The sequence below is a fragment of the Bos indicus x Bos taurus genome, chromosome 17 (genome assembly GCF_003369695.1).
Source record: "Bos indicus x Bos taurus breed Angus x Brahman F1 hybrid chromosome 17, Bos_hybrid_MaternalHap_v2.0, whole genome shotgun sequence".
Classification (NCBI taxonomy): Eukaryota; Metazoa; Chordata; class Mammalia; order Artiodactyla; family Bovidae; genus Bos; species Bos indicus x Bos taurus.
The window spans coordinates 9,353,052-9,380,122 of record NC_040092.1 but is presented as its reverse complement, the minus strand read 5'-3'; the positions used below and the strand labels follow the sequence as shown (position 1 = coordinate 9,380,122).

Here is a 27,071-nt window from a genome sequence, read left to right as displayed (position 1 = left end):
CGTTGAGCCCCTGATACGCTCCTGGTGCCAGCTGGGCGCTGCCCCCTGCAGAGGCATTCCCAGGGGCTCACAGTGGGCACACGCATGCGCATGAGCACAGGGGGAAAAGAGAGGAGGAAACATACACGATATTTACACGCAGAGGAGAGTCAGGAGGACTCTCAGCCTCCCTGTCCTGGCTGGCACCCCTCCTTCCCCCTAAGTCTGGCACGGATTTGGAATGTGTAATAACAGCCTACAGGGCAAATGAGAACAGGGAGTGATCTCGATCCCCAACCACAGAGAACGCCAGTGTTTGGGGAGGGGACTGCCACAGAGCAGGCTGTGTGTGTCCGCTTGTGAACAGGCGTGTACGTGCACGCTGGTGTCTGTACACACTTGGGTTGTGCGCTGTGGAGGGAGTCCAAAGTCCAGTTCTTCAAGGTCACCCACTCTGTGTGGCGTCATCTCAGCGGCCTCAGTTTTCTCAGCTGTGAAATGGGAGCATTGCAACTTTGCTCACCAGGCCCTAGCGGATTAACTGAGGGAGAGGCTGGGAGGACTTGGTGAATGTTAATAAGGACTGTGAATGCATGGCTGTAGGACCACCCTGTGCGTGTACCTGGGGAGGGTGGGTATGCTGGGATTGTATCATAATGGTGATGATGATTCAAGTATTTGTCAAGGGGCCTCCCTGGTTAAGATGCTTAACCGGGTGCTTCCACTGCAGTGGTCAGGGAACTAAGATGCTGCACAGTGTGGCCAGAAAATAGACAAAAATACAAAAAACATTTGTCAGGTGCTTATTAGGGGCCCAAGAGACACCTGACCTGCCCATTAACCTATAGGATAGAAGCTGTTTTGCAACTCTCATTTTGTATGCAGGGAAACTGAGGCTCAGAGAGGTTAGCATGGGCTGATGGTAATAATCCTCTCGAGGGGCCATTGTGCACCTTGAACAAGATACTCTAAGGGTTTGGTGTGGCACCCGGCCCCCAGGCCATGCTGTCAACTGAGGGGTTAGGGTAGCCCAGCCTCCACAGCCAACTGCCTGGGTTTGAGTCCTGGTTTTGTCACTAAGCACTTCCCTGGTGGCTCAGATGGTAAAGAAGTTGCCTGCAATGCAGGAGTGCTATGCTGTGCTTAGTTGCTCAATCATGTCCAACTCTTTGCGACCCCATGGTCTGTAGCCCTCCAGGCTCCTCTATCCATGGCGATTCTCTAGGCAAGAATACTGGAGAATACTGCAGTGGGTTGCCATCCCCTCCTCTAGGGGATTTTCCCAACCCAGGGATCAAACCCAGGTCTCCCACATTGCAGGCAGATTCTTTACCATCTGAGCCACTAGGGAAGCCCAAGAGTACTGGAGTAGGTAGCAGCCTATCCCTTCTCCAGGAGAACTTCCCAACCCAGGAATCGAACCAGGGTCTCCTGCATTGCAGGCAGATTCTTTACCAGCTGAGCTACCAGGGAAGCCCTGCAATGCGGGAGATCCAGGTTCAGTCCTTGAGTTGGGACGATTCCCTTGGAGAAGTAAATGGCTACCCACTGCAGTATTCTTGCCTGGAGAATTTCATGGACAGAGGAGCCTGGCGGGCTACAGTCCATGGGGTCACAAAGAGTCAGACATAACTGAGTGACTGACACTTTTACTTTTCACTTTCACTTTTTCTGGCACTCACCTGCAATGTGCCCTCAGGCAAGTCACTTAACCTCTCAGAGCCTCAGTTTTCCTCATCTGTGAAAGGAGTATTACAGGAGTACCTACCTCCAGAGGTAGATCTCTCAACCTCAGCACTGTTTTCTGGCCGGGTAGTTCCTTGTGGCAAGCACGGTCCTATGCCTTGTAGGGTATCTGGCGCTACCCCTGGCCTTGACTCACTAGATGCCATTAGCCCTCTCTCCTCTGCACAGTGTGACAGCCAAGCATGTTTCTGGATATTGCCCAGTGTCCCTGGGGACCCGAGGCACCCTGGCTGAGAACCACTGGTCTAGGGTTCCAGGGAGGACCAGGCGAAAGCATGTGTGTGAAGCACTTGGGCCCTCAAGAGCCCCATGATCATGGTGATGATGGGGTTTAGTTCATAATTATCGCTTCACCATAATTAATACACTGACATTGATCCCTGTTTGCCTTGTCAAGGATGCTGGCAGTGAGTGAGTGACTGAGCGGGGATTTGAACCTGGGGCTGGCTGACTCCAGACCCCCTGTTGTGGAGCCCCAGAAACCCTGGATGCTGTCTGAGCTGAGATTTCTTAGGGGAGGGGGTACAGGCATGGTGGGGGCTGGAGGGGCTGCCTCATCTGGCCCCCACCTTGGGTGGAGGGTGTCTGGAACCCCGTGGGGACCTGGGAGGGGGTGCAGTAATTAAGAAGTATGTGCCTAAACTCCTTCTCTTCCCCTGACCCTGGGGTCCCCTCTGAGGTGAGCAGGACTGTGCCTGGGGAAGTCTAATCTCCCCCTTAGTGCCTGCACCCTGGTGGACAGCCCTCCCTGCCTCAACATACCCTCATTCCTGCATCACAGAGCTGGGATCCAGGGGGCAGCCCCTAGGGGGTCTCCATTACCAGCCTGGCAGGTGGATTGGAACTAATGTCTCCTGACTCATACTAGGCGCCGGCACCTAGTGCATGCTTCAAATTCTTGAAGGCACTTGGCATCTCCCAAGCTTTAGGAGGTGTTGTGGTTACCCTGGTTTTACAGGTGGGGAACTGAGAGGAAGCGATTTGCCCAAGATCTCACAGCTGCTGACTAACCAGGGCCCAGAGGGGAACCGGGTAAAACCGATTTCAGCACCTGTGCACCTAGCCCTTCCTTCCCTCTGTGATTGTGCTCATCGACAGCCCCCAGGTTAATCCCAGGGTCAACACTGGACATGCCCGATCTCATTTAATTCCTCCTGCAAATGTATGAGAAAGCTACTACTATTGTACCCATTTTATAGACAAGGAGACTGAGGCTTGGGACACTCTCTCAAGGTCATGCTACATGGAAATAGCTTAGCTGGGATTAGAACCCAGGCCGGGAAAAGTCTAAAGTCCAGGCTCTGCCTCCCCATTTGTGCCCGGAATGGGGCCCGTCCGAGGCAGGAGCTCTGACCCTGTGTGTGCCCTGCTGTGCCCGCCAAGAGAGGCCTCTTGCAGGGGCCTTCGCCTTCTCTCCTGGCAACCAAAAACAAACAAGGTGGGGACCAATCTTTACTTGTTCTTCTGCTAATGTGCGCGGAGGGAGAGATGTAGAAAAGAGAGCTTTGCAGACGTTTCTCTGCAGCCCAGGCGGGATGTGAGGAGTTCCAGGAAACTCGCCCTTGGTGTCCAGCCCACCCTGTGCGTGCTGCAGAGGGCAGGGGGCTGACAGCCAGCAGGCCCTGGTCCTTCCCTTGCCCTTCTCCTGGCTAAACATTGGGCCTGGGAGGCAGAAAGACCTGGGTTCAAGTCCAGCTCTTCTCCTTGCAAGCTGTGTGACTGGCCCCCGTCAAGCTTCATTCTCCGCACCTGACAAACGAGAATAGAGACTACCTTTGTCATCAGGTCGTGTGTCCATGTGGCACCCCTCAAGGGGCGGGGGTGCAGGCATGGACAGGCAGAGGCCTTCCCTGCCCTCTGGTACTCACAGCCCAGGATTAACTAATCCCACGAACACACGGTCGAGGGGGCTTCCCAGAGGAAGCAGCACAAGCTGGGAACACAGGTGGGCAGGAGCTAACCGGGCAAAGAGGGGAGGGAAGGGGTCAGCGCTTGGCACTGGGGAGCAGAGTTTGGGCACGGCTAACTGAACCCTCAGAACCTCAGTTTCCTGTTCTGTGAAATGGGGTCATAATGATGACACTGGCAAGTTGAGGGCGACTGACTCCCACAATGAGTTCATGTGTATTTGCTGAGCACCTCGTGTGCCTGCAGCATGCGTTCAATGGTTATGTTTTAGTAGGTGTTTTCTGTGTGGCAGGCACAGCACAGGCCACTGGATTGCATGCACTCTGCTTCATCCCCATTTCACAGATGAGGAAACCGAGGCTGTGAACCATCGGCTTTCCTATCATATGATGGCTAAATGCGGAACTTGGATTCAAACCCTGCTCTGGGTGCTCCAAAGCTGGTTTGGTTGGCCAGGAGTAAGCCCCAGGCTCATATGTTTGGGGACCTGGTGTGATTCTGAGGCCCTTCCTTCTTCAGCTGATGTCCAGGGTAGCTGGACGCGAGGCGGACTTGTGTTTCCAGGTCCCTGAATGGGGCTCCTGTTGCAGCTCCTGCCGGGGGCTGGCGGCCAACCACATCTGGGAGTGGCCACCCTGCACCCCTGTCATTACAAGGGTGGCTTTGAAGCAGCTGGCAGCAGTGCTGTTTGCCCACGTGGGAGGGGGGCTTCCTGGAGCCGGCCTGATGCCCCTCCCGTTCCCTTGCAGGCCGAGCCGTGTGGACGGGTCCCCAGGGCAGCATGGCGGATCCTGGCGAAGGCCCTCGTGTGGGGCCAGGGGAGATGGCCGAGTCGCCCGGGGATGAGAGTGGGCCCCCCGGCGGGGAGGCCTTCCCCCTGTCATCACTGGCCAACCTGTTCGAGGGGGAAGACGGCTCCCCGTCGCCCTCGCCAGCTGATGGCGGTCGCTCCACCGGCCCAGGCGACGGGCGACCCAACCTGCGCATGAAGTTCCAGGGCGCCTTCCGCAAGGGGGTGCCCAACCCCATCGACCTGCTGGAGTCCACCCTGTACGAGTCCTCCGTGGTGCCCGGGCCCAAGAAGGCGCCCATGGACTCGCTGTTTGACTACGGCACCTATCGTCACCACCCCAGTGACAACAAGCGGTGGAGGAGGAAGGTCATAGAGTGAGTATTGCTGGCTGCCTGGCCAAGGTCTCCTCTGTATTGAATTCGCCCATCCACCCATCCATCCACCCACCCACCCTTCATCTACTCATTCATTCATCCAGCTACCTGTCTTTCCACCTAACCATTCACTTGTCCAGTCCATCCATCCATCTGTCCACCTGTCCTTCATCGACTCCCTCAAGTACCTGTCTGCCCTTCTATCCATCATCTAGTTGTCCTCTCATACCACCCGCTTTCCGTTTGTCCACTGTTTACTCTCCAAACAGCTGTCCATTCTTCTATCTACTCTTCATTTCTATTCATCCAGCCAGTCAGCTATCAAACTATTCATCATTCATTCATTTATTCCATTTTCATATCTCTCTTTCGTTATTTCTCCTTCCTTCTCTCTTTCTCTCTTACCAGCTACCCGCCTTTCCACCTGTCCATCCGTTTGTCCAGTTTATCCTCCATCATCACTCATTCGGATACCTATCGACCCATCTATTCATCTGCCATCTCTCTGTCTAGCCATCTCCACATGAAAACCCGTTAGACCCCACTCAGGCCTCTGTGTGTGTCTGGAGCAGTCTTGAAGTCTGCGTGTGTCCTTCTGTCCCCCCATGCTGATCACAGACTCATTTATGCCCTTGGATGAAGCCCAGCCACCTTCTCAGCCCCTGCTTGGTCAGGAACTGTCTGTCTCCTTTGTTTATTTACCGAGTCATCAGTTTGTTCAGTGAAGGTTTTTAGACTACCCACCACATGCCAGGTTAGGGGAGGGGTTGGTCCTGGGGCTCCAGGAATGAGCCAGGCCAGGTGCTGCCCCTGCTTAGCTTAGATACTGAGTAGCTGTCACTGGCACTTTCAGTTTGGAGGGCAGAACACTTAATAAGCAAGTGAGTAGACAGTTCACTTTGCACTTATCTGGTGGTCCAGTGGTTAAGACTCCATGCTCCCAATGAAGGGAGTATGGGTTCAGTCCTTGCTCGGGGGAGATCACGCATGCTGCTTGGTCAAAAAGAAAGAAAGAAAGAGTTGACTCTGGGAGAAGGAAATGGCAACCCACTCCAGTATTCTTGCCTGGAAAAGTCCATGGACAGAAGAGCCTGGCGGGCTGCAGTCCATGGGGTTACGTGACTGAGCCCGCATGCATGAGGAGGGTGGAGGGAGATGGGTTGGTAGCAATAAACTGGTAGAATTGAAAAAAAGAAATAGTTCACTCTGGGGGAGGTGCTGAGGTGAGACTGGGAGCTGATACAGGAAACATAATCCAGGTGGACTTCCTGGAGGAGCTGGCATTTAAGCCCAAAGCTAAGGAGTGAGAAAGGGCAGCCACACAGGGGATTCATTGGAAAAGCTCCTGATTCTGGGAAAGATTGAGGGCAGGAAGAGAAGGGGATTACAGAGAATGAGATGGTTGGATCTCATAGACTCAATGGACATGAGTTTGAGCAAACCCCGGGAGATGGTAAAGGACAGGGAAGCCTGGCGTGCTGCAGTCCATGGGGTTGCAAGGAGTCGGTCATGACTGAGTGACTGAACAACATTCCAGGTGGAGGCTGGAGAAGCTTGAGGTCTCCAAGGAGTGCAGTCTGCAAGCTGCTGGATGAACTTTGTAAGCTCCACTCAGAAGTGGAGACAGGCCCAGGACAGTAAGGTGCCCCGGTGCCCGATCTCTTTGGAAGGTTGCATTGCAAGCTGGTGGGCTCTTCGTCTCCCTTTCCCCCTCCTTCAGGCCCTCATCCCCACCACTACCTCAGACAGCTAGGGCTGATGGCTTTGGAGGGGCTGCAGAGGAGTCGGAGCGGGGTGCGGCTGAGCACTTGAGGTCTTCAGAGACCCCGAAGGCTGCCTCAGTGAGGATGGGGGCGGGGCGAGGCTGTTCTTTTCATTTTTTGGCTCAAAGGTCACAGTTCAGGAGCAGGTGAAATGGGGGCTGCCCTAGCTTGTGTGACCCCCACCCTAGTGTCCAGAAGCACCTCTTGTCCCTTCCCTGGTGCCCCGTTGCTGGAGGCCCCGTCCTGGGGGTCAAGGTCTGGGCCTGGGAACGGCCCTGGGCCGCGCCTCCTGTCTGGCTCCCTCTCTGCTCCCCTCCACTCTCCCGTTTGCACGCTCTCCTCCTCTCCTGTCCGTCCTGTCTTCATTCACAGCCTCCTCCTGCCCCTGTGTGTGCTGGGTGCTGGGTGGGTGAGGATGCGACCTCGGTGCCCCTGGGCTAGCTCTGCGCCAGCTTTTTGTCTCTCAAAACCTAGCACACAGTAGGTGCCCAGTGAATGCTTATTGAATGGCTGATTGACTGTCTGTTTTTTCCCTTCTTTACTTCTCCATCACTTCTCCTCCCCCAGCCCTCCCCACCTTATTCTTTCTCCACCCGCCTCTGCAGCTCAGCGTTTATTCCACACATACAGGCTCCAGACACCCAGTAGCACTAAATAATAACAGGAACAGCAGCTAACGTTTACCAGCGTTGACTGTGGTGGGGCCTTGAGCTAAGCATCTACGTGCATGGCCTCATTTGTCTCAAATGTTTGTTGAATGAATAAATCAAGCAGTGAGTGATTTGAATAAATGATAGAGTTGCTTTATCTTTTAGTCTGGTGTTCCTCCTTTCTGTCCTTAGTATCTTTGTCTCTTCCAGTCTCTGGCTTATTAAGCACTTAATAAAAGACAAAGAGATGGATGGATGGGTGGGTGAATGGGTGGGTGGGTGGAGGGATGGAAGAATGGATGGGTGGGTGGGTGGGTGGATAGGTGGATGGGTGAATGGATGGGTAGAGGGATGGGAGTGTGGGTAGTGGATGGATAGGTAGATGGATGGGTGAGTGAATGGGTGGATGGATGGATGTATGAATGGGTGGATGGATGTTTGGATAGATGGTTGGGGACCTTGGGAGCTTCTGTCTGTCTCCACCCAGCACACAGTAGGTGCCAGGTAGTGTTGGGGTAAAACATTCCTCTGTGTCTCCAGATGTCTCTCCCCTCTCAGCCTGGCCCCTCCCTAGGGCTCCAGCTGCCCTCCCCTACAATCCTCCAGCCTCTAAGGCTGGAGACCGTGAGCGTGGGCAGGGGATGAGCCCTCCTATCACCCCACTTCCTCCCCCTTCAGGAAGCAGCCACAGAGCCCCAAAGCTCCCGCACCCCAGCCGCCTCCCATCCTCAAAGTCTTCAACCGGCCTATCCTCTTTGACATCGTGTCCCGGGGCTCCACAGCTGACCTGGATGGGCTGCTCCCCTTCTTGCTGACCCACAAGAAGCGCCTCACGGACGAGGAGTTCCGGGGTGAGCCACCCAAGAATAGCAGGCAGGCCAGCTGGGGCTTGGGGGAGGCCTGGCGTCAGGGGCCCCCTTTTCCGTCAGCGTCTTCTCTTGGGTCAGTGGGCTGCACTAACCAGGAAGAGCATTGGACAGGGAGTCTAGTCCTGTGTGTCCATTCCCATATTACTTAACTTCTCTGGGCCTTGGCTGCCTTTCTTCATTCAGCCTTTATTGATGGAAAGTGTCATAGGTAAGCAAGGTCACATTACAGGCTGTTTCTTTACCATCTGAGCCACCAGGGAAGCCCAGAGTCTACACCTGGGCTCAGATCCCACCTCTACCACTTAAGGGATCCTTGGCCTCTCTGAGCCTCAGTTTCCTCATCTGTACCCTGGGGAATAATCACAGCACAGCCCTGGCCTCTGCGGACAGAGAATCCCATAGTGCTGAGCACAGGCAGCCAGGGTCCCAGAAGCCCCTGTCCTGTCTGGGGGAGCTCTGGAGGGGGTTGCCGGTCATTCCTGCTTCTGCTCTCCAGGTTCGAGCCCCGCCCCTGCCCAATATTCTGGGTCCCCACTGTAGACTGGAGCCCAGTCACCTGCCCTGGGACGTAGCCCAGACAGCTCCCTCCAGCCTCGTCCAGGCTCAAACATCCGCCCCGGGCCATGGCTCCCTCCGCTGCCCCGGCCTCTCTGCACATCTGGGAGGGGAGCCTGTGAACCTCTCCACCCAAGTCAGCCACCTACTGTGTGCCAGGTACCAGGTGAGCTGTCATTAACTGGCCAAATGACCCCACAAATCAATATAAAATGTCAAGAACTGTGACCTGCCAGGAAGGAGGGCCTGTCTCAGGTGGGCTGGCCACAGTAACAGGGCTGACGAAGCTCCAGGGAGATCAGGTATTTGGAGACTTTAGGTATTTCAAGCAAATTAAGTGCCTAAATAGGCTGACCAGGTCTGCAGTGTATTTTTCACATATACCTTTACCAGCCAGACTCTGAACACCAAAATGGTACTCTGCTGTATCACTGTGTCCATCAGAAGAGAATTACTGGACTTACAAAAAGCGTTCATTCATGGTGCCCAGCCAGGGCGCAGATGGTGTGGCCTTGTTTGGGGCGTGAGGTTAGAGTTGCAGGGGGATGGGGTCCCCCTCCCCCCTCAGAAGGTCTCCATGATGCTGCCAATCTCATTTGGAGATCAACCACATATAAGCCCTGGCCAAACAGCCCCACCTAGCCCCCCAAGTTCACCATGCAAAAGTAGGGAGCTTTGGGGTAGAGGGAGCCCCTGTGAAACAGAGATCGTGGTGCTTTGCCTTTGGTGAGCAGCGCCAGGCTGGACTTGCCAAGACTTCTGGTTTTTCCTGAGTTCAGGACTGGGTCTCTGAGCACAGGCTGAGTTTGGGCAAATGGGTCTGCGTGAGCCTGGGTCGGGGGCTCTAAGACCGGCTGGGGGGAGGTCCCTGACATTGTACCGAATAAGGCAGGTGTAGAGGGGGACTTACTGTGAGGCCCACTACTTAGGGTTCAGGACCCTCTCTTGCTCTGGCCCCCAGTACATCCGTGGACCTAACTTGGAATTTGTAGTTGTGTGTTCATTTTCATAAACAGGATCCCCAAATTGCATGTCTCGAGCTCCGCAAACACTGGCTCCACCCCTGCATGTTTTTCTAGCCAGAGGTTCATGAGCTCATTAGGGGAGTCAGTGACCACCCCCTAAAAAGTTTGACAACTTCCAACAGAAGTTTATTTAGGGCCCCTGGCTCCAGCCTCCCCAATGGACAAAGCCACTTCGCCACCTGGTGGTGGAGTCCTGTGACTGCAACCACGCCTGATTTCTGGCTGAGCCCTGTTCATGGCTTCTTATTCCAGGACCCAGGTTGGCAGCCCCTTACCCTGCTACAGTCCAAATCAACCGTGTGGTCCCACATCCTACATAAACCACTTAACCCTTGTGGTTTGGAATTCCTTGCAGTGCACAGCATGCCCCTTCACTGAATGTGTATTTACTCAACAAGTGGTTATTGGGCCCCTACCGATCGTCGGGAGTGGTACTGGCCTGGGGCAAAAAATGATGAACAAAGCAGACTTGACCTCAAGTTTCTCTCAGTCTCGGGGGTGAGACTGACACTGATTAAGCAATCACAGAAACAAATACACAATTACAACCTGTAACTGTGTCCACAAAGAAGCTGTGTTGGAGGATTTGACTTGATCAGGAAAATCTGGGAGAGCTTCTGGGAGGAGGTGACACTTGAGCTGAGTTTGAATGAATTAGAGTTAACCAGGTAAAAACTGGAGAAGGCAATGGCACCCCACTCCAGTACTCTTGCCTGGAAAATCCCATGGACAGAGGAGCCTGGTAGGCTGCAGTCCATGGGGTCGCTAAGAGTTGGACATGACTGAGTGACTTCACTTTCACTTTTCACTTTAATGCATTGGAGGAGGAAATGGCAACCCACTCCAGTGTTCTTGCCTGGAGAATCCCAGGGTCGGCGGGGCCTGGTGGGCTGCTGTCTATGGGGTTGCACAGAGTCGGACACGACTGAAGCAACTTAGCAGCAGCAGCAGCAGGTATAAACAGGTGGGGAAGGATTAGAGAGAAGGTTAAAAAGCAGCATGTGCAAAGTCCCTGTGGCTAACCATGACCAGAGTTGAACTCAGTTGCTATGTGGAAAGTGGATTCAAGGATGTCCAGAGAGGCTGTCCAGGATTCAAGGATGTCCAGAGGAAACCAGGCAGGTGTCCTGGGCATGTGAGAGAGATGCTGGCTGGGCCAGGTTGGTGGCAATGGAGATGGAGAGTGGTGGAGGGTTTGGAGAAACAGGTGAAACCAGTGGGGACTTGCTGGGGGAGAGGGTGTGCGCCAAGGGTAAGATGAAGGCGAGGGACAGAGGTTTCAGCTGGCTAGGGACATCAGTGTCTAAGAAGGGGACACGTGCAGATCGGGTTGGGGTTTGGGGAATGCAAGATGATGAGGTCAGCATGGAGAGTTGCCACAATTCTAATTTTCTAATTCCCTGTCAGTTAGGAAACGGACTGATCCACCTCCAGGCTCGTGGGTCTGAGCAGACTCCCCAGGGGCCTGGGCCAGCATTTGGCACCCCCCCCCCCACCTTATGCAGATGGAAAGCTGAAGTCTGTTATTTTTCAATACATAGTTACCTGCTGTCGACACTGGGCTGGGCGCCAGGGACGTAGCAAGAAATAGCCAGAATGAGGTTTGAGCAACTTCACTCCTAGGGGCGGTGGGACTGGAATTCAGGTCTCTCTGCGTCCACAGGTTTTTCCCGTTCTCTCCACTGATTCCAGGTATCTAAGGAGAGTCTCGAAAGCGTTTCTGGTAGAATAATAACTGCAACCGTATGACTTACTGAGAATGCCTGTCTACCTGGTGCTGGGCTCAACAGCTATCTATTAGCCTATGATTTCCCTTTATAGGCTTAATGTAGTTAGACAGGAAATGGAAGCGGAGAAAAGGTCACACACAAATCAGAAATGGGGAGCAAAGCCTGATGTGAGCCCCAGGGATCCTGGCTCCAGAGCCAGCCCCTCAGCCCACCCCTGCCTCTCCCACTCCCTGTCCCGTTCCTGGGCCCCTTCCTGCATCGGGCTGTGTTGCCCTGTGCCTGGTTAAGAGCCAGTTCTCTTTTCATTGACTCTCTCTTTTAAAGATATAAATCCACTCACATCACCATAAAAATTAATACAAGGGAAAGAAAATTGCAAAGGCACATTAGTAAGCATTAGGGGGAGGTGTTAAAGACCCCTTAGTACCAAACGGAGACTGACTTCACGGGAGAGATTTGACAAGGGGCTGACACCTTGCACATTTGGGCTTTTGCTGTTTTTATTGCTGCCTCTGCAGGAGCCCCCAAATCCTCTAAGATAGTTTCCTGTCTATTATGGCTCACAGCCCCTACTTCGGGAAACGCTGCACTCCCTCTCCTCCCCTCTAGGGGCGCTACTGCACCCGCTTCATGGGTAAAGGATCTGTGTTCAAGCAAAGACTGCCTCCTGGGTCTGTTTTTAGAGGTTCCCAGTCCTCATTAGCAGATTAAAGGCTCTGAGAAGTCCTGTAGTGAAGACATGGCGGCGATTGGCTTTGATTAACTCAGTATTCGCCCCTTTTATCTGATTTTTTAAAAGTCCCCTCCAGGGACTTCCCTGGTGGTCCAGTGGTTAAGACTTTGCCTTCCAAAGAAGGGGCCCTGGGTTTAATCCTTGGTTAGGAAACTAGATCCTGCTTGCTGCAAATAAACCAATGCAGACAAATAAATATATATATATATTTTTTTAATGGTCCATATTTAAGAAAAGTCCTTCCAAATATGCTTTGGTAAGTACCATGTCTCTATAGGCTGCAGCTTCCCATGTTTTAAAGAACTTCTGCTCCTCTGAGTTTCTTTGACCTTCTCAGTACCCTGGGGTGGGGTCAGGGAGCAGATAGGGGCCGGGCTCAGGAAGGAGAACACAGCCAGGACCTCTGGCTCCCTGCCCAGTGCCCTGTCCCCTGCTGCCCAGCAGTTTGGGCCTCGGGCCGAACACTCCTCTTGTTGCACGTATCTCCCCGCAGAACCGTCCACCGGGAAGACCTGCCTGCCCAAGGCCCTGCTGAATCTGAGCAACGGCCGCAACGACACCATCCCTGTGCTTCTGGACATCGCCGAGCGCACGGGCAACATGCGGGAATTCATCAACTCGCCCTTCCGAGACATCTACTACCGAGGTAGGGCCCAGGGCCGGGCGGGAGAGGGGCTCCCTCTTCACTTGTCCAGCCCCTCCCCACCCCCAGCAACACCTCATTTCAGCCTGGGCCGCGAGTGCCAGCATGTCCTGGAACCAGTTGTCGAATGAATGAATGAACGGACTGAAGAACAACAATAACTACCCCTTCCAACTTTTAAATTCTGAGTTTCAGAATTGAAGGTTCCAAGGTTCTTGCATGTAATGAGCCAAAGGTGCTGTGAACCTGGAATCCCGGACCCAAGATGCTCTGGTTTGGAGACTCTGAGGCTTTGTGACAATAGTCCTGTGAGCCAACAGCTCGAAAAGGCAGAGGTGTCACCAGGCCCAGCTCCCTGGGTCTAAATTCTGAGATCCATGAATCCACCTTGACATTTCGGATTCCTGGATGTCAGATTCAGAGGCTGTGAATTTTGTGTCCCAAATCCTGTGAGACCACGATGCCACTGTTTCCTCTGGCGTGAAAGGCTCTTACGAGTCTGCAAAGTCTCCACATTTGGGGTCCTCCAAGTCAGATATCCCGTGAGCCTAAACTCTTGCGGGTGTGACGCAGCAGGTCTGGGATCTCAGGCCTCAGAGACTCCACATCCGGGAACGTCTGAAGGTCCCCTTGCTGCCCTGGGGTGGATCTCCACCTTCTGCGCCCCAGCACCCCCCACACCTGGTCAGGGCTGTGCGCCCACCCACCCCCCAGTGACAGTCCCCCACCCCCTCCCAGGCCAGACCGCCCTGCACATCGCCATCGAACGCCGCTGCAAACACTATGTGGAGCTGCTGGTGGCCCAAGGAGCCGACGTCCATGCCCAGGCGCGGGGCCGCTTCTTCCAGCCCAAGGACGAGGGCGGCTACTTCTACTTCGGTGAGAAGGGGTCGGGTGGGGGCTGGGGCACATGGAGCCGAAGCTGGGGGCCGCGGAGGGTACCTGGTGGTTCTGGCAGTCCTGACACCTCCCGAGACACCCAGGGCCGCGCTGACCGCAGGCCCACACGGAGCCCGGGGCACAGGCCGCCTTGTTGGTCTTGGTCACTGAGGTCTCACCTTTGAGGGGTGGAGCGTCACCTCGCTTGTCTGAGCCTCAGCTGTCCCGTCTGTGCTGTGGGCATCGTAATGGGATCAGAGGGCTGTGGTGGGCTGTCCCCTCCCCCCAACACACACCTTATCACTCGAATCCTCTGGTCTGACTTAAGCTGGCACTGATGGTCAGATGCAGGGTCCAAATGGCATCACTACTATGGCCCAGCTGGACCCATGAAAGATTTTAAATTTCACCCCCACTTAGACACATGTTATTCGGGGTTCAGAGATAAAGTTCCTCAAAGAGTCCCTCACAGCCTCCAAGTCGCGTGGCCATGCCTCAAATAGCCACGTCCGTCTCCCCGGGGACATCGCCCCCAGACAGTTGCAGTCGGCCAGGGCTGGTTCACGTTGGCCATGGGCGCTGTGTCCATCGTCACGGCATCTCCCGTGGGAGGGCCCCGTCCCTGACCCGGCCCCCCGACCACCTGCCCCGCAGGTGAGCTGCCCCTGTCGCTGGCTGCCTGCACCAACCAGCCCCACATCGTCAACTACCTGACGGAGAACCCGCACAAGAAGGCGGACATGCGGCGCCAGGACTCTCGCGGCAACACGGTGCTGCACGCGCTGGTGGCCATTGCCGACAACACCCGCGAGAACACCAAGTTCGTCACCAAGATGTACGACCTGCTGCTGCTCAAGTGTGCCCGCCTCTTCCCCGACAGCAACCTGGAGGCCGTGCTCAACAATGACGGCCTCTCGCCCCTCATGATGGCCGCCAAGACGGGCAAGATTGGGGTGCGTGTGGGGCCGGGGTCACCATACAAACACACACACACACACACACACACGAGGGAGGCTGCAGCTGACGTGTGTTATTAATGTGCACATTCGCCTCCCATCCTGCCCACCCCAGAGTGCAGATGTTCTAGCTCAAGAACTTGCTGTGGCTCCCTATTGTCCAGCAAGGCTGTTCAACTTCATCCCAGAGCCTCTCTGCTCATCCCACCCCGCTGGATGCTCACCGCCCCACTCCCACCAGCCAGGGCATGCCACTGACAGAGAGCTGTGCCCCAGAGCTGTAGCCCTGCAGTACTCCTCTGCCCTCCATGGCCAGGGTTCTGGCTCAGCCCCTAACCTGCTGTGTGGCCTCAGGGAACATCCTCCTTTTCTCTGAACCTCTGTTTCCTCATGGGGGCTTCCCTGATCACTCAGCAGTAAAGAATCCAACTGCAGTGCAGGAGACACGAGTTCAATCCCTGGGTCAGGAAGATCTCCTGGAGCAGGAAATGGCAACCCACTCCAGTATTCTTGTCTGGAGAATCCCATGGACAGAGGAGCCTGGCAGGCTACAGCCCATGGGGTCACAAAGAGTCGGAAACCGCTGAAGCAACTTATCACGCATGCTATTAGCTCATCTGTCAAACAGGATGGTGAGGGCAAGAATTAAACCAGGTGATGTGAGGAAAGCGTCCATCAGGTGCTCAGTAAATGTTTTCCCTCGCCCATCCTGCTCTCTGGGGAGGTGCTATTTGCTGGAGTCCCTCCCTCGTGAGTTGCGCCGCGGCAGTACCCCTGCCCACGCCCCCCCAAAACCCCCCGATGCTACTCCTCCCACACAGATCTTCCAACACATCATCCGTCGGGAGGTGACAGACGAGGACACCAGGCACCTGTCGCGCAAGTTCAAGGACTGGGCCTATGGGCCGGTGTACTCCTCGCTCTACGACCTCTCCTCCCTGGACACATGTGGGGAGGAGACCTCTGTGCTGGAGATCCTGGTGTACAACAGCAAGATCGAGGTGGGCGCAGGGCAGGAGGGGCCAGAGCAGTGAGTCTGTGGACTGGGTGCAATAGAAGAGGCCAACTGAGTGCCCAGAATGGCATCTGGCAAGGGCAGGAATGGCAGGATTGTAAGGGTCAGACTTCAGGGGCACGCAGGACTGGCTTAGGAGCCTGGCACTGTAAGTGACATGCTGTGTGACTCAGGACAAACTCCCCAATCTCTCTGAGTCCCAGCTTCCTCTTTGGTACCATGCAGATAAAAATAGAGCATTTCCCATTGGGTTGCTGGGAGGACCATATGAACAGCCGGGCGCAGGGTAAACATTATGTGTCAGCTATTATCATTAGCATTTGTTATATGAAGTTTTAAAAGCTCTTTTTTTAACTTAGCAGTATTTTATGAACATCGTTCTGCACCATTAAATATTCTTCTGCAGTATCATTGCTGCGTGGAAATGTACCACATTCTAATTAACCATTCCTCTATTCTTGGTCATTTGAGTTTCTTTCTGCACCTAACTATCAGGAATAAGATTGCAGTGGCATCTTTGTGGCTACATCATTGCACATGTGCTTGATGATAAAGAAACTCAAGTCCTTAAAGAGACAGGATGCTGCACAAATGGGGCAGAAAGCCCTGGGGCCTGCATACAGAAGGTCTTCCTTCTAGCCCCAGCTCTGTGAGTTTGGACAGATGCCTTCTCATACCGGAGCTCACTTCCCTCATCTTTCAAATCAGTGACCAACCTGATTTAAACTGGGGGTGGTGGTAAGTTTTAGCATCTCTGCTGCAAACTCTGATTGATTGGTAGTGTCTGCCCAGGAAACTGTATAGAGAACTATTGTGTGGGACTCAATTATTGCTGTCTGTCCTGGGTTCAGACTTGGAAAATTGTGGTAAGTCAAGTATTTATCATCCTGGGGCTAAATTTCCCAGTTCCCACTTCCTGAATCAGAATGTCTGAGGTTGAAACCCAGGGGTTTATTTATTTATTTGCACTAAAAATTTTTTGGCTGTAGCATGCAGGAACTTAGTTCCCTGACCAGGGAATCTAATTCGTGCCCCCTGCCTTGGGAGTTCGGAGTCTAAACTACTGGACTGCCAGGAAAGTCCCCAGGAATTTATGTTTTTTAACAAGCTCCATAGGTGATTTTGGTGCCAGCAACTTGGCAACTTCCACTGATTAGAGTTTGGGGACCATAGGAATAGATGTTCTTTCAGGAGCTTTCTAGCTCTGGGTTCTGTGTGTCTAGAACAGGCTAGAAAGGTAAGTTGGGACAGAACTGGGCAGAGCCTTAAATGCTGAGCCCAGAAGTCTGGGTGTCTGAAGAATGGGTCAGGAGGAGAACGAGCTCTCGGGACAGAGGGTTGGGGAAGGCGCACTGGAGTCAGCCTGCCCACCCCCTGCCCACCCTGCTCCCCCACAGAACCGCCACGAGATGCTGGCCGTGGAACCCATCAACGAACTACTGCGGGACAAGTGGCGGAAGTTCGGGGCTGTCTCCTTCTACATCAACGTGGTCTCCTATCTGTGTGCCATGGTCATCTTTACCCTCACCGCCTACTACCAGCCTCTCGAGGGCACTGTGAGTGGCCGCGAGGGTGGCAGGAGCTGGGGCACAGCTGGGCCCCCTGTGGGAGGGGCTGGAGAAGGCTTGGAACAGGGTGGGAAGGCGCCCCCACGCCCAGGGGGAGGACGGTGAGGGAGGAGGCTCCGTGGACCCAGAGGCTGGGCTGTTGGGGAGCATCTGGATTTGGAGGGGCTGGGTGAGGACTTGCATGCCCCTTGCCCCCTAGCCGCCATACCCTTACCGCACCACAATGGACTACCTGAGGCTGGCCGGCGAGATCATCACACTCTTCACTGGGATCCTGTTCTTTTTCACCAACGTGAGCACTTGGCCCCAGCCTTACCCTGCCTGGACCCTCCTCTCTCTCCACCTCTTTAATCTGTTTAATGTTTGGCCACACCCCATGGCACGGGGAGCTTCCCCCACCAGGGCTCAGACCCATGCCCCCAGCATTGGGAACACTGAATCTTAACCACTGGACCTTCAGGGAAGTCCCCCTCCACCTCTCTTCACTCCACTGTCTGCTCCACGCTTCTGCTGATTCCACCTCTCTCACCCATCCCGTCCCCTCCTTCAGATCAAAGACTTGTTCATGAAGAAATGCCCTGGAGTGAACTCTCTTTTCATCGATGGCTCCTTCCAGCTACTCTAGTGAGTAGAGGTCCCTGGGGTGGCAGCTTCTGGGTGAGGAAGGTGGGGTTGGGAGGGACATCCTCGAGGTTTGGTGGTAGAGGGTGTGTGTGACTCTTATTAGGAGTGAACTCACCCAGTCTGATCAGCTACTGTAGCCCAAAGTCATGCTGTTGTCAAGTAAAAGAGTCCTCTGGTTAAAGCAAGATTCTGGTTGCTAGAGAGTTATCACTATATACACCATGGGTAGAAATAAATTTAACCTCTTACGCTTGTGATTGATTGCTAACGTCTGCCAGGAGTGCCCATGTTAAGAATCTTAAGGCTGTGTCTGTGTTCAGTGGGAAAGAGTGCTGGGATTGATTAATGATGTCTGCCTGGGGCACAGGCTGGGTTGCTGCATGTGTGTTACATATTTCCCCTTTTTCCTAGAGTTAGAGAACAATGAAAATTCTGGGGGGGTAGGACTCCACGCTTCCACTGTAGGGGGCACAGGTTTGATCCCTGGCCGGGGAACTAGGAAATCACATGTCACATGGTAGGGCAAAAAAAAAATTTCACTTAGCCACAAAATCTCCACTGAGAACTACTGAATCTTCCTCTAGCAACTCCAAAGGACATCACTTTGGGATCTGGTAGGGCCCCAGGACAATTACACACACATCGGTTGGCAATTAACTTTGTAAAGCAATTATTTATTTAATTTTTTGGCTGCGCTGGGTCTGCATTGCTGCGTGCGGGCTCTCTGGCTGCGGCGAGCAGGGGCTACTCTCTTGTGGTGGTGTGCGGGCTTTTCCTTGCGGTAGCTTCTCTGGTTGTGGAGCACAGGCTCAGAAGCTGTGGCACACAGGCTTAATTGCCCCATGGCATCTTCCTGGACCAGGGATTGAACCCGTGTCCTCTGCATTGGCAGGCGCCTTCCTAACCACTGGGCCACCAGGGAAGCCCAGTTGCCAGTTAACTGAGGATTCTGGTTATCAGGATGCTGGGGAACCCCATGAAGCCACATGGTCTCATGGTCTCTCTTCTGGGTGTCGTCGGGATGTCCTAGTACCTAGAGGGCTTGGGGGCCTGCCTCCCTGTCCAGGGTCTCATTTCCCCCTCTCCCCTCTGGCTCCTCTCGTGCCCTCTGCTGCCCTGTAGCTTCATCTACTCTGTGCTGGTGATTGTCTCAGCGGCCCTCTACCTGGCGGGGATCGAGGCGTACCTGGCCGTCATGGTCTTTGCCTTGGTCCTGGGCTGGATGAACGCCCTTTACTTCACCCGCGGGCTGAAGCTGACGGGGACCTATAGCATCATGATCCAGAAGGTACAGGGCAGGCGGTTCCCCCTGGGCTTTGTGTGTCCTTGGAGGGAGCCACACATACCACATGTGCACAGATAGTGCCGCTGGCCCTGAGGCTGTGGGGTGGTGTAGGGGCAGTGGGCAGGGCCTGGACATGGGGCGGGGCAGGGTGGAGCTGGAGAGAAGGTGTGGGATGAGGAGCTGGGAAAGCGAGAAACCACGTATCTCATCTCTGCTTCCTATTCCCACCGGGGTGTCTAGATCCTCTTCAAAGACCTTTTCCGTTTCCTGCTGGTCTACTTGCTCTTCATGATCGGCTACGCGTCAGGTGAGCCCCGGGTGCCCAGGAGGGCCTGGCGGGGGGTGGCACCCGGGCTGAAGCAGCCGCCATGGTGTCTGGAGGAGAATATCCAGCGTTTGTAGGGTTCTCTTTGTGTGCCTGGCATTGAGCCAAGTCCTCTCCCATCCCTGCCTCATTTAATCCTCCCAACAAGTCTGTAAGGGAAGTGCGTTTCTTATGACCTTTCACAATTAAGGAAACTGAGGCTTAGATTAAGTAAGGTTAAATAACGTGCCCAAGTTCAAAAGCTAGGAAACGGTAAAACTGCCATCTTAGCTACTGTGACAAAAGAAGCCGCCCCAAAACTTAGTGACTTTAAACAACCACCCTTTTTATTCTTGGCTATGTTCTGCAGCATGTGGGATCTTAGTTCCCTAACCAGGGATCGAACCTGTGCCCCCTAAAGTGGAAACATGGAGTCTTAACCTCCAGGGAAGACCCCCAAACAGCCACCATTTATTATTATGCTCAAGTCCATGGGTCTGCTGGGTGCTTGTGCTGACCTGGGCCAGATTTGGGCTCCCGTGTCTGTGTTCGCTGGCGGACTGGCTGCAGCTGACTAGCGTAGCTAGGGCTGGCCTCCATTGGGAGTGACTTTGCTGTCTTCCTCGGGGTCACTCATCTCTAGCTAGCTAGCTTGGACTTGGTCACACGGTGGTCTGAGGGTTCCCAGATGTAAGCAGAAGTGTTCGAGATCACTGACTGGCACAGCGTCACTCTCTCTCTCACCTTATTGGCCAAAGCAAGCCTCAGCCTGATTCAAAGAGTGGGGAAACAGGGGAATTCCCTGGTGGTCCAGTGGTTAAGACTCAGCGCTTCCACTACAGGGGACCTGGCTTCAACCCCTGGTCTGGGAACTAAGATCCTATATATCGTGCGAACAGCCAAAAAATAAAAAGAGTAAAAATCAAAGAGTGTGGAAATAGATTCTACCCTCTTGGTGGCAGGAGCTACAAAGCCTCTACTAGGCTGTATCCTTGATGTCACGATGCCTTGGGACCTCAGTGGCACAGGGGGGCAGGGCCAGGGTTGGGGAAGGTAATCAAGCTGTCGGGCTGGTCGCCAGGGGCGGGTGACCGGCCACCCGACGCCCAGGATCCAAAAGGAGCAGCACTCGGAGGCTTCATCTGGGCTTCATGGGAAGGGAGGCGCGCCACAGTTAGCTGATGTCTGGAGGGGGTGACGGCCGTAGTGAGCACAGCTCTGGGCGCAGTCAAGGCTGGTGCCTGGTTTCACCTTCCTCCCTTCCTTTCTGTGCTGCTGTGAGCTGGGAAACAGGAACACGAGAGTGAGTCTGCCCTGGAATGCTGGCATCCCAGACTGCCAAGACCTGTAAGAACAGTCAGCTCAGTGAGGTTCTCCTAGCCTTGGCACCGTTGACATTTGGGGTCAGACAGTTGTCTGTGGTGGGGACTGTCCTGTACATGGTGGCATGTTGGGCGGCATCCCTGGTCTTGACCCAGTAGGTGCCCGTAGTGTCCCTCCTCCACTTGTGACACCAAAAATGTCTCTAAACCTGCCAAAGGTGCCCTGGGGGACAAATTATCCCCGGTTGAGAACCACTAGGCTGAGTCCTGGGACCCTCTTCCTTGTTAATAAGAGTTTGTGGAAAGAGCAAAGGCTTTGCGTGCAGGAGGACCCAGATTCAACCACTGGCTTGGCTTCCACTCTGGGTGACCTTGGGCCAGCCTCCCCGCCCTCCCCAGGCCTCAGTGTTCCCCTCCATCAAATGGGAAGGGGCCTCCCTACCTCTCACCCTCCATGACCGTCACTGCCGTCCCTCCCGCAGCCCTGGTCTCGCTCCTGAACCCGTGTGCCAACTTGAAGGTGTGCGATGAGGACCACGCCAACTGCACAGTGCCCACCTACCCCTCATGCCGCGACAGCGAGACCTTCAGCACCTTCCTCCTGGACCTCTTCAAGCTCACCATCGGCATGGGCGACCTGGAGATGCTGAGCAGCACCAAGTACCCCGTGGTCTTCATCATCCTGCTGGTCACGTACATCATCCTCACGTTCGTGCTGCTCCTTAACATGCTCATCGCCCTCATGGGGGAGACAGTGGGCCAGGTGTCCAAGGAGAGCAAGCACATCTGGAAGCTGCAGGTGAGCCCGCCCCGCTGGCCGCTCTGCCCTGGGGCCACCTGGCCTGCTGCACCTCCTCGGCCTGGCGCTCCGGGCGAGCCGCACCACCCCGTTCTGCCTCCACTTCCCAGTCTGTTTAATGGGCACAGATAAAGCCTGCAGGTCTGTTTCCCAGAGCCACCTAGCGGATTTCCATTGGCTTCTGCAGCTCAGCTGCCCTTGCGGTCCCATTCATGGGATGCAATCCCCCCAGCTCCAGGGAGGGAGCGCTCTGGGCACCGGAAATGCTCAGAGAGCCTCACATTTCAGTGGGGTTTCCGCACGGAGCCCGGGGGCAGCTTCTGTGCCCCAGCCGGGCCCAAGACACCAGGCTGGCATGGGAGCAGGCCACCCCAGAGCCGGGAAGCATCAGCATAGTCATCAGAGGGGCTCCCCACTCCCCCTGCCCCCCCAACCCCAGGCAGATGTGTTGGGTGTGGATGTGCTGGGGAGCTGCTGCCTTTGTTTCCCGCAGGTTTCCGTGCAAGCCTAGGGAGCAGAGGGCCTGGGGGGAGGGTGTCACTGCCTGCCTGGCTGCAGGCAGTTCAAGAACCCGGGCTCCCGATAAACAGCCTTACCACGAGGCCCGGCAAGGCAGCACCCACACTTACCGGGACTTGGCACATTTTCAGGAAATGGCACAGTGAGGAAAAATAACTCCACGAGGTCCTCCCCCGAGGTCTGGGTCTCAGGGGACCATGGGACCTGCTCTTACCCTTCATCTCTACCACTTCCTCCCTCAGGCCTCAGTTTCCCTGCTGGATGTAACTTGTAACATGCCAACTCACAGCCTGTGGACTAGATTTGACCAGCAAAGATTTATTTGTTTTCTGCATCACTATATATTTTTTAAAAACTTAATGCAAAAAAATTTTAATTGAGAGATTTCATAGAAAAATCCAGATTTCTGGCCTTTCTTGAAAAGTTGGAAGCCTTGCAGGCGGGCCCACATTCCTGGATGAATGAGAGGTGGCTGCCCCCTTCACACGGGGTGGGGGTCTCCTGCACCTCCAGGTCTGCCCCATCCCCACCCCTCCCTGGGGATGCCCAGCACTGAGGGGACACTGGTGTCCTGGGGCACAGGCTGCTGACCCTTCATTCATTTTCTCTGGCCAGGCGCCTGTAGGTATTTGAGTCTTTAATGCAGGAGTGGTGGGAGCTAGAAAGCCTGGTTCTCTGCGTCATTCCTGCCTTGAGAACAGTTAGGCAAGGCCGGGCGTGGCTCACCCGCTGCCCACCCACCCTCTCTCCCCACAGTGGGCCACCACCATCCTGGACATCGAGCGCTCCTTCCCCGTGTTCCTGAGGAAGGCCTTCCGCTCCGGTGAAATGGTGACCGTGGGCAAGAGCTCGGACGGCACTCCAGACCGCAGGTGGTGCTTCAGGTGAGGCCGGGTTGGGCGAGACCACCGGGCCTCCTTGTGCTTTCTACCCATTGCCACTTCTGAGCCATGGAAGCCCCCAGGGGCCTGACCGGAGCTCAGTTCCACTGCCTGATCCTGTGGGTTCAGTTCTCAGCCTCGTTTTTTTCATCTGTGAAATGGGGACAATGATAGCATCACTGTATTGGCCAGCTGTGCATATTAGACGGGTTGGCACATGAGATGTGCCCGGCCAGCACCCAACGCACATTGGAGCAGACACCCTGAAGCAGCCGGTGTTACTGCTCTCTCCTTTGCTGGAGGAAGCAGACTCAGAGGCAGTTATAAAAAAAAAAAAGCAGGAGGGTGTGCTGGAAGGCTGGAGCTTAGAGGCTGCCTGGGGGTGGGGAAGGGGTGCCTTCTCTGGGCAAGGGGGCTCTCCTTGACCCTCTGTCTGCTGTGGCCCCACCAGGGTGGACGAGGTGAACTGGTCTCACTGGAACCAGAACTTGGGCATCATTAACGAGGACCCCGGCAAGAACGAGAACTACCAGTACTACGGCTTCTCGCACACCGTGGGCCGCCTCCGGAGGGGTGAGTTGGCGGGGCGGTCAGGGGAGGTGTGGGGGAGACTGAGGGGCACAGAGGGGGAGCCCTGGTTATCCTCAGCACCGTTTTGTTTGGAGCAGTCCTGTCCCTTCCCTGGGACTCAGTATTCACGTCTGTAGAATGGGAGGGTGTGATGGGCTGGCCGCCGAGCTGCTTCTGCTGCCTGTGAAAGCCTGGGCTCTTCCACTCAGCCGAGAACAGTCGGGAGGCCTTGGGCTCGCAGGCCTCCTGACCTGGGCTTGAATCCTGATTCTTTCATTTTACTCCTGTATGTTCCGAGGCGGGCTCCATGACCTCTCTGAGCCCCAGTTGCCACCTCTGTAAAACGGGGATAATATACCTCCCGCTTTAGAGCACTGACTTCCCTGGTGGCTCAGACAGTAAAGCGTCTACCTATAATGCGGAGACTCGGATTCTATCTCTGGGTCGGGAAGATGCCCTGGAGAAGGAAATAGCAACCCACTCCAGTACTCTTGCCTGGAAAATCCCAAGGATGGAGGAGCCTGGTTGGCTGCAGTCCATGGGGTCCCAAAGAGTTGGACACAACTGAGCGACTTCACTTTCCTTTTCCTTTCGCCCCCTGCTGAGTGCGTGGGACATCAAAGGCGCGCAATACACGGGCGCATGCGCTCTCTGGCCACCCTCACCCCGCCCTCCACCGCTCTCACTGCAGATCGCTGGTCCTCAGTGGTGCCCCGCGTGGTAGAGCTCAACAAGAACTCCAACCCGGACGAGGTGGTGGTGCCTCTGGACAACGTAGGGAACCCCAGCTGCGACGGCCACCAGCAGAGTTACCCCCCTAAGTGGAGGACTGACGACGCCCCGCTCTAGGGCCGGCAGGCAGGAGCAAGGTCCTCTCCGCCGCCCATTTCCAGTCCAGCTGCATTTCAGAGGTGCCCCCCACCGGGGTGTGCCCCGCCCCGTACCCTCCTTCGACCCCCAGAGGTGAGGGCCAGGCACATCCCAGGGAGGCCCCAGGACCCTCTGGTCTCCAGGCTCCTGCCCGCCCCCCACGTCCCCCGCCCCACCTCCCTGGCCCGGGCACGGGACGCCTGGTCGCCTGTCTCACTCCCATGGAGTCACAGTAAGGGACACCAGGGTCTCCGCCCACCGGAACTCAGCTCCCTGCCTCTTCATTTATTTATTTGCTCTGCTCTCAGGAAAGTAGCCCAACCCCCAGCCCCGAACCGGAGCATGGCCGGGGCCCCAGGACCGGATCCCAGGTGCAGGGCCGGCTGCACAGGCCACCCTGGGCTGAAGTGCGGTGGCTTTGATGAGGGGCCGGGCCCTGGGTGGGTCTGGGATTGTCGGTGCTCAATAAATGTTCATTGATGGTGGAGATGGTGGGGGCAGTGGTAGCAGGCATGGGGGGAAGACAGCAGGGAGACCGTGAGCAAAGAGATACCTCTGTGGTTGGGGGTAGGGTGGGGATAAGAAGCCGGGGCAGGAGTTACAACCAAGGAAGTGTTCAGGGTGATGGTTGGAGGGGCTGGACTCGGTGGTGGTGGTGACTGAGAGATGGGGGTGAGCTTGGGGTGTGATGGGGAGGTAGAGATGAAGGGAGTGAGGAGAAGAGAGTACTGGTGGAGGCATAATGGTGCTGTGGGGAGACAGTTAAGTCTCCAGAGGTGCTGGGAGAGGTGATGACGTTGGTGGGGAAAAATGGTGCCAGTGGGGAGATGGTAAAGCTCATCATGGCGGAGTGATGCGGGTTCAGGGGGAGTAGGCACGCAGTTGGGAGGGGCAGAGCAGAGGCGGAGACGACAGCCACGGAGGTGGGTGAGCCATCCGGTGTCCAGTGGGGTGATGGTGAGGGGGAGAGCAGCCCTAATAAGGACAGCGGGGCCCACTGGAGTCGAGAGAGAACCTTTGGTTGGGACCACGCACCAGCGGAGCTGTGAACGTGAGCTGGAGCTTCCCTTCCGAGGGCTGCCATTCTCCCCAGGTCACACCCCACTGCTGATCCAGCCCTGGGGCAGCTCCAAGCCTCCGGGCATGAGAAGGGGCCCTCCGGTTTTCCTCTGACCTCCCAGGTCCTTGATCCTGGCTTGGACCCAGTCTTAGGTCCCCTCTGAAGCTTCAGTTGAGAAGAGCTTGGGACTCTGGAGGACCTGGCCAAGGACAGCTGCTGTGGGAGACACACAGGGCGTGGGGTCTGAAGACCCGGCTTTGCACCCTCTGCCCAAACAGTGGCAACAGGTCACTTCTCTGGGCCTCCTTGTTCCCTGTCTGTTAGAAGGATGTCAATTACTTGAAGGATGGGAATCTCTTCGGCTATCGGAATGAAGCGGAGAATGAAGGGGAGACTCATATTACCACTGAGGGTGGCTGGGGGGGCGCCAGCCTTCCCACAGACCCGTTCTTTCGGTCTCCCTTTACGTTGGCTTCCAAGGGCTGATGGGCTGCCCTTGTGGTCCATGGATGACCCAGCTTCTCCCAAGGATACTTTCTTCCTCATTCCAGCATTCTTTTTTTTTTTTTTTTAATGATTTTATTTATTTATCTTCGGCTGTGCTGGGTCCTTGTTGCTGCACAGGCTTTTCTCAAGTTGTGGTTAGTGGGGGCTACTCTGGTTGCGGTGCACGGGCTTCTCATTGCGGTGGCTTCTCTTGTTGCGGAGCACGGGCTTTAGCACTTGGGCTTTAGTGGTTGCAGCATGCGGGCCCTAGAGCACAGGCTCAGTAGCTGTGGTGCACAGGCTTAGTTGGTCTGCGGCATGTGGGCTCTTCCCAGTCAGGAATGGAACCCGTGTCTCTGGCATTGGAAGGCAGATTCTTTACCACTGAGCCACCAGAGAAGCCCTCCAGCATTCTTAATGGAGGTCCCAAGAGCCATTCTGTTTGAATGGACATGGGTCACAAGTCATACCTGAGCCAGTCCTATCCTGGGGGATGGGATACCCTCCCTGGCTGAGCCAAGGCTTCTACGAAATGGTAGGTAGTTCCTAAACTCTTGAGACTCGGTGTCCTCATGTGTAAAATGGGCGCTGACTTTGTGAAGGTCAAGTGATTCCCTGGGCTTTTCAAAGAAGAGAGAATTGTGGTTGTGGTGTTCATACATCAACATGTTTGGGGCAGCAAGTCACAGAAGACTTATGTTGGCTTGAAGAAAAGAATATTTAATATCTCAGCAAGATGTCCCAAGTTAGGGAGGGCAGTAAGGCTTGTTAATTCAGTCTCTGTGATTCATTAAGGGTTCTGCCAGCTCACTATTCCTTCAGGCATTTATCAGGCACTGTGCTGGTCACCGCCCACCAAGCGTGCTGGCTTTTTCCTCACATGTGCTGTGCTTAATCATTCAGGCATGTCTGACTCTTTGTGGCCCCATGGACTGTAGCCCACCAGGCTTCTCTGTCCATGGGTATTCTCCAGGCAAGAATACTGGCATGGGTTGCCATGCCCTCCTCCAGGGGATCTTCCCAACCCAGGGATCGAACCCAGGTCTCCAACCCACATTGGAGGCAGATTCTTTACTGTCTGAGCCACCAGGGAAGCCGTGGGGCTCCATCAAAGACACAAGATGGAGCCACTGTTTCGGGCATTTCACCCAGATTCAGAGGCATC

The 27,071-nt window shown here is 55.2% G+C and overlaps 1 protein-coding gene across 2 annotated transcripts in view; it reads left to right on the top strand.

The window, feature by feature from the left end:
• The window catches only part of TRPV4 (transient receptor potential cation channel subfamily V member 4), a 37,527-nt gene extending 12,678 nt beyond the window's left edge, over positions 1–24,849 (top strand). For both annotated transcript variants that reach the window (XM_027566530.1, XM_027566529.1), the window contains exons 2-16: positions 4,383–4,800; positions 7,892–8,064; positions 12,619–12,771; positions 13,507–13,647; positions 14,302–14,600; positions 15,425–15,604; positions 17,016–17,174; positions 17,386–17,478; positions 17,737–17,810; positions 18,933–19,098; positions 19,336–19,402; positions 21,204–21,520; positions 22,796–22,923; positions 23,372–23,493; positions 24,182–24,849. In XM_027566530.1, the coding sequence (XP_027422331.1) occupies positions 4,415–4,800; positions 7,892–8,064; positions 12,619–12,771; positions 13,507–13,647; positions 14,302–14,600; positions 15,425–15,604; positions 17,016–17,174; positions 17,386–17,478; positions 17,737–17,810; positions 18,933–19,098; positions 19,336–19,402; positions 21,204–21,520; positions 22,796–22,923; positions 23,372–23,493; positions 24,182–24,339 (2,616 nt within the window). In that variant the 5' untranslated portion in view covers positions 4,383–4,414 and the 3' untranslated portion in view covers positions 24,340–24,849. The remainder of the gene's footprint in view (positions 1–4,382; positions 4,801–7,891; positions 8,065–12,618; positions 12,772–13,506; positions 13,648–14,301; positions 14,601–15,424; positions 15,605–17,015; positions 17,175–17,385; positions 17,479–17,736; positions 17,811–18,932; positions 19,099–19,335; positions 19,403–21,203; positions 21,521–22,795; positions 22,924–23,371; positions 23,494–24,181) is intronic.
• Positions 24,850–27,071: the final 2,222 nt, after the last annotated feature.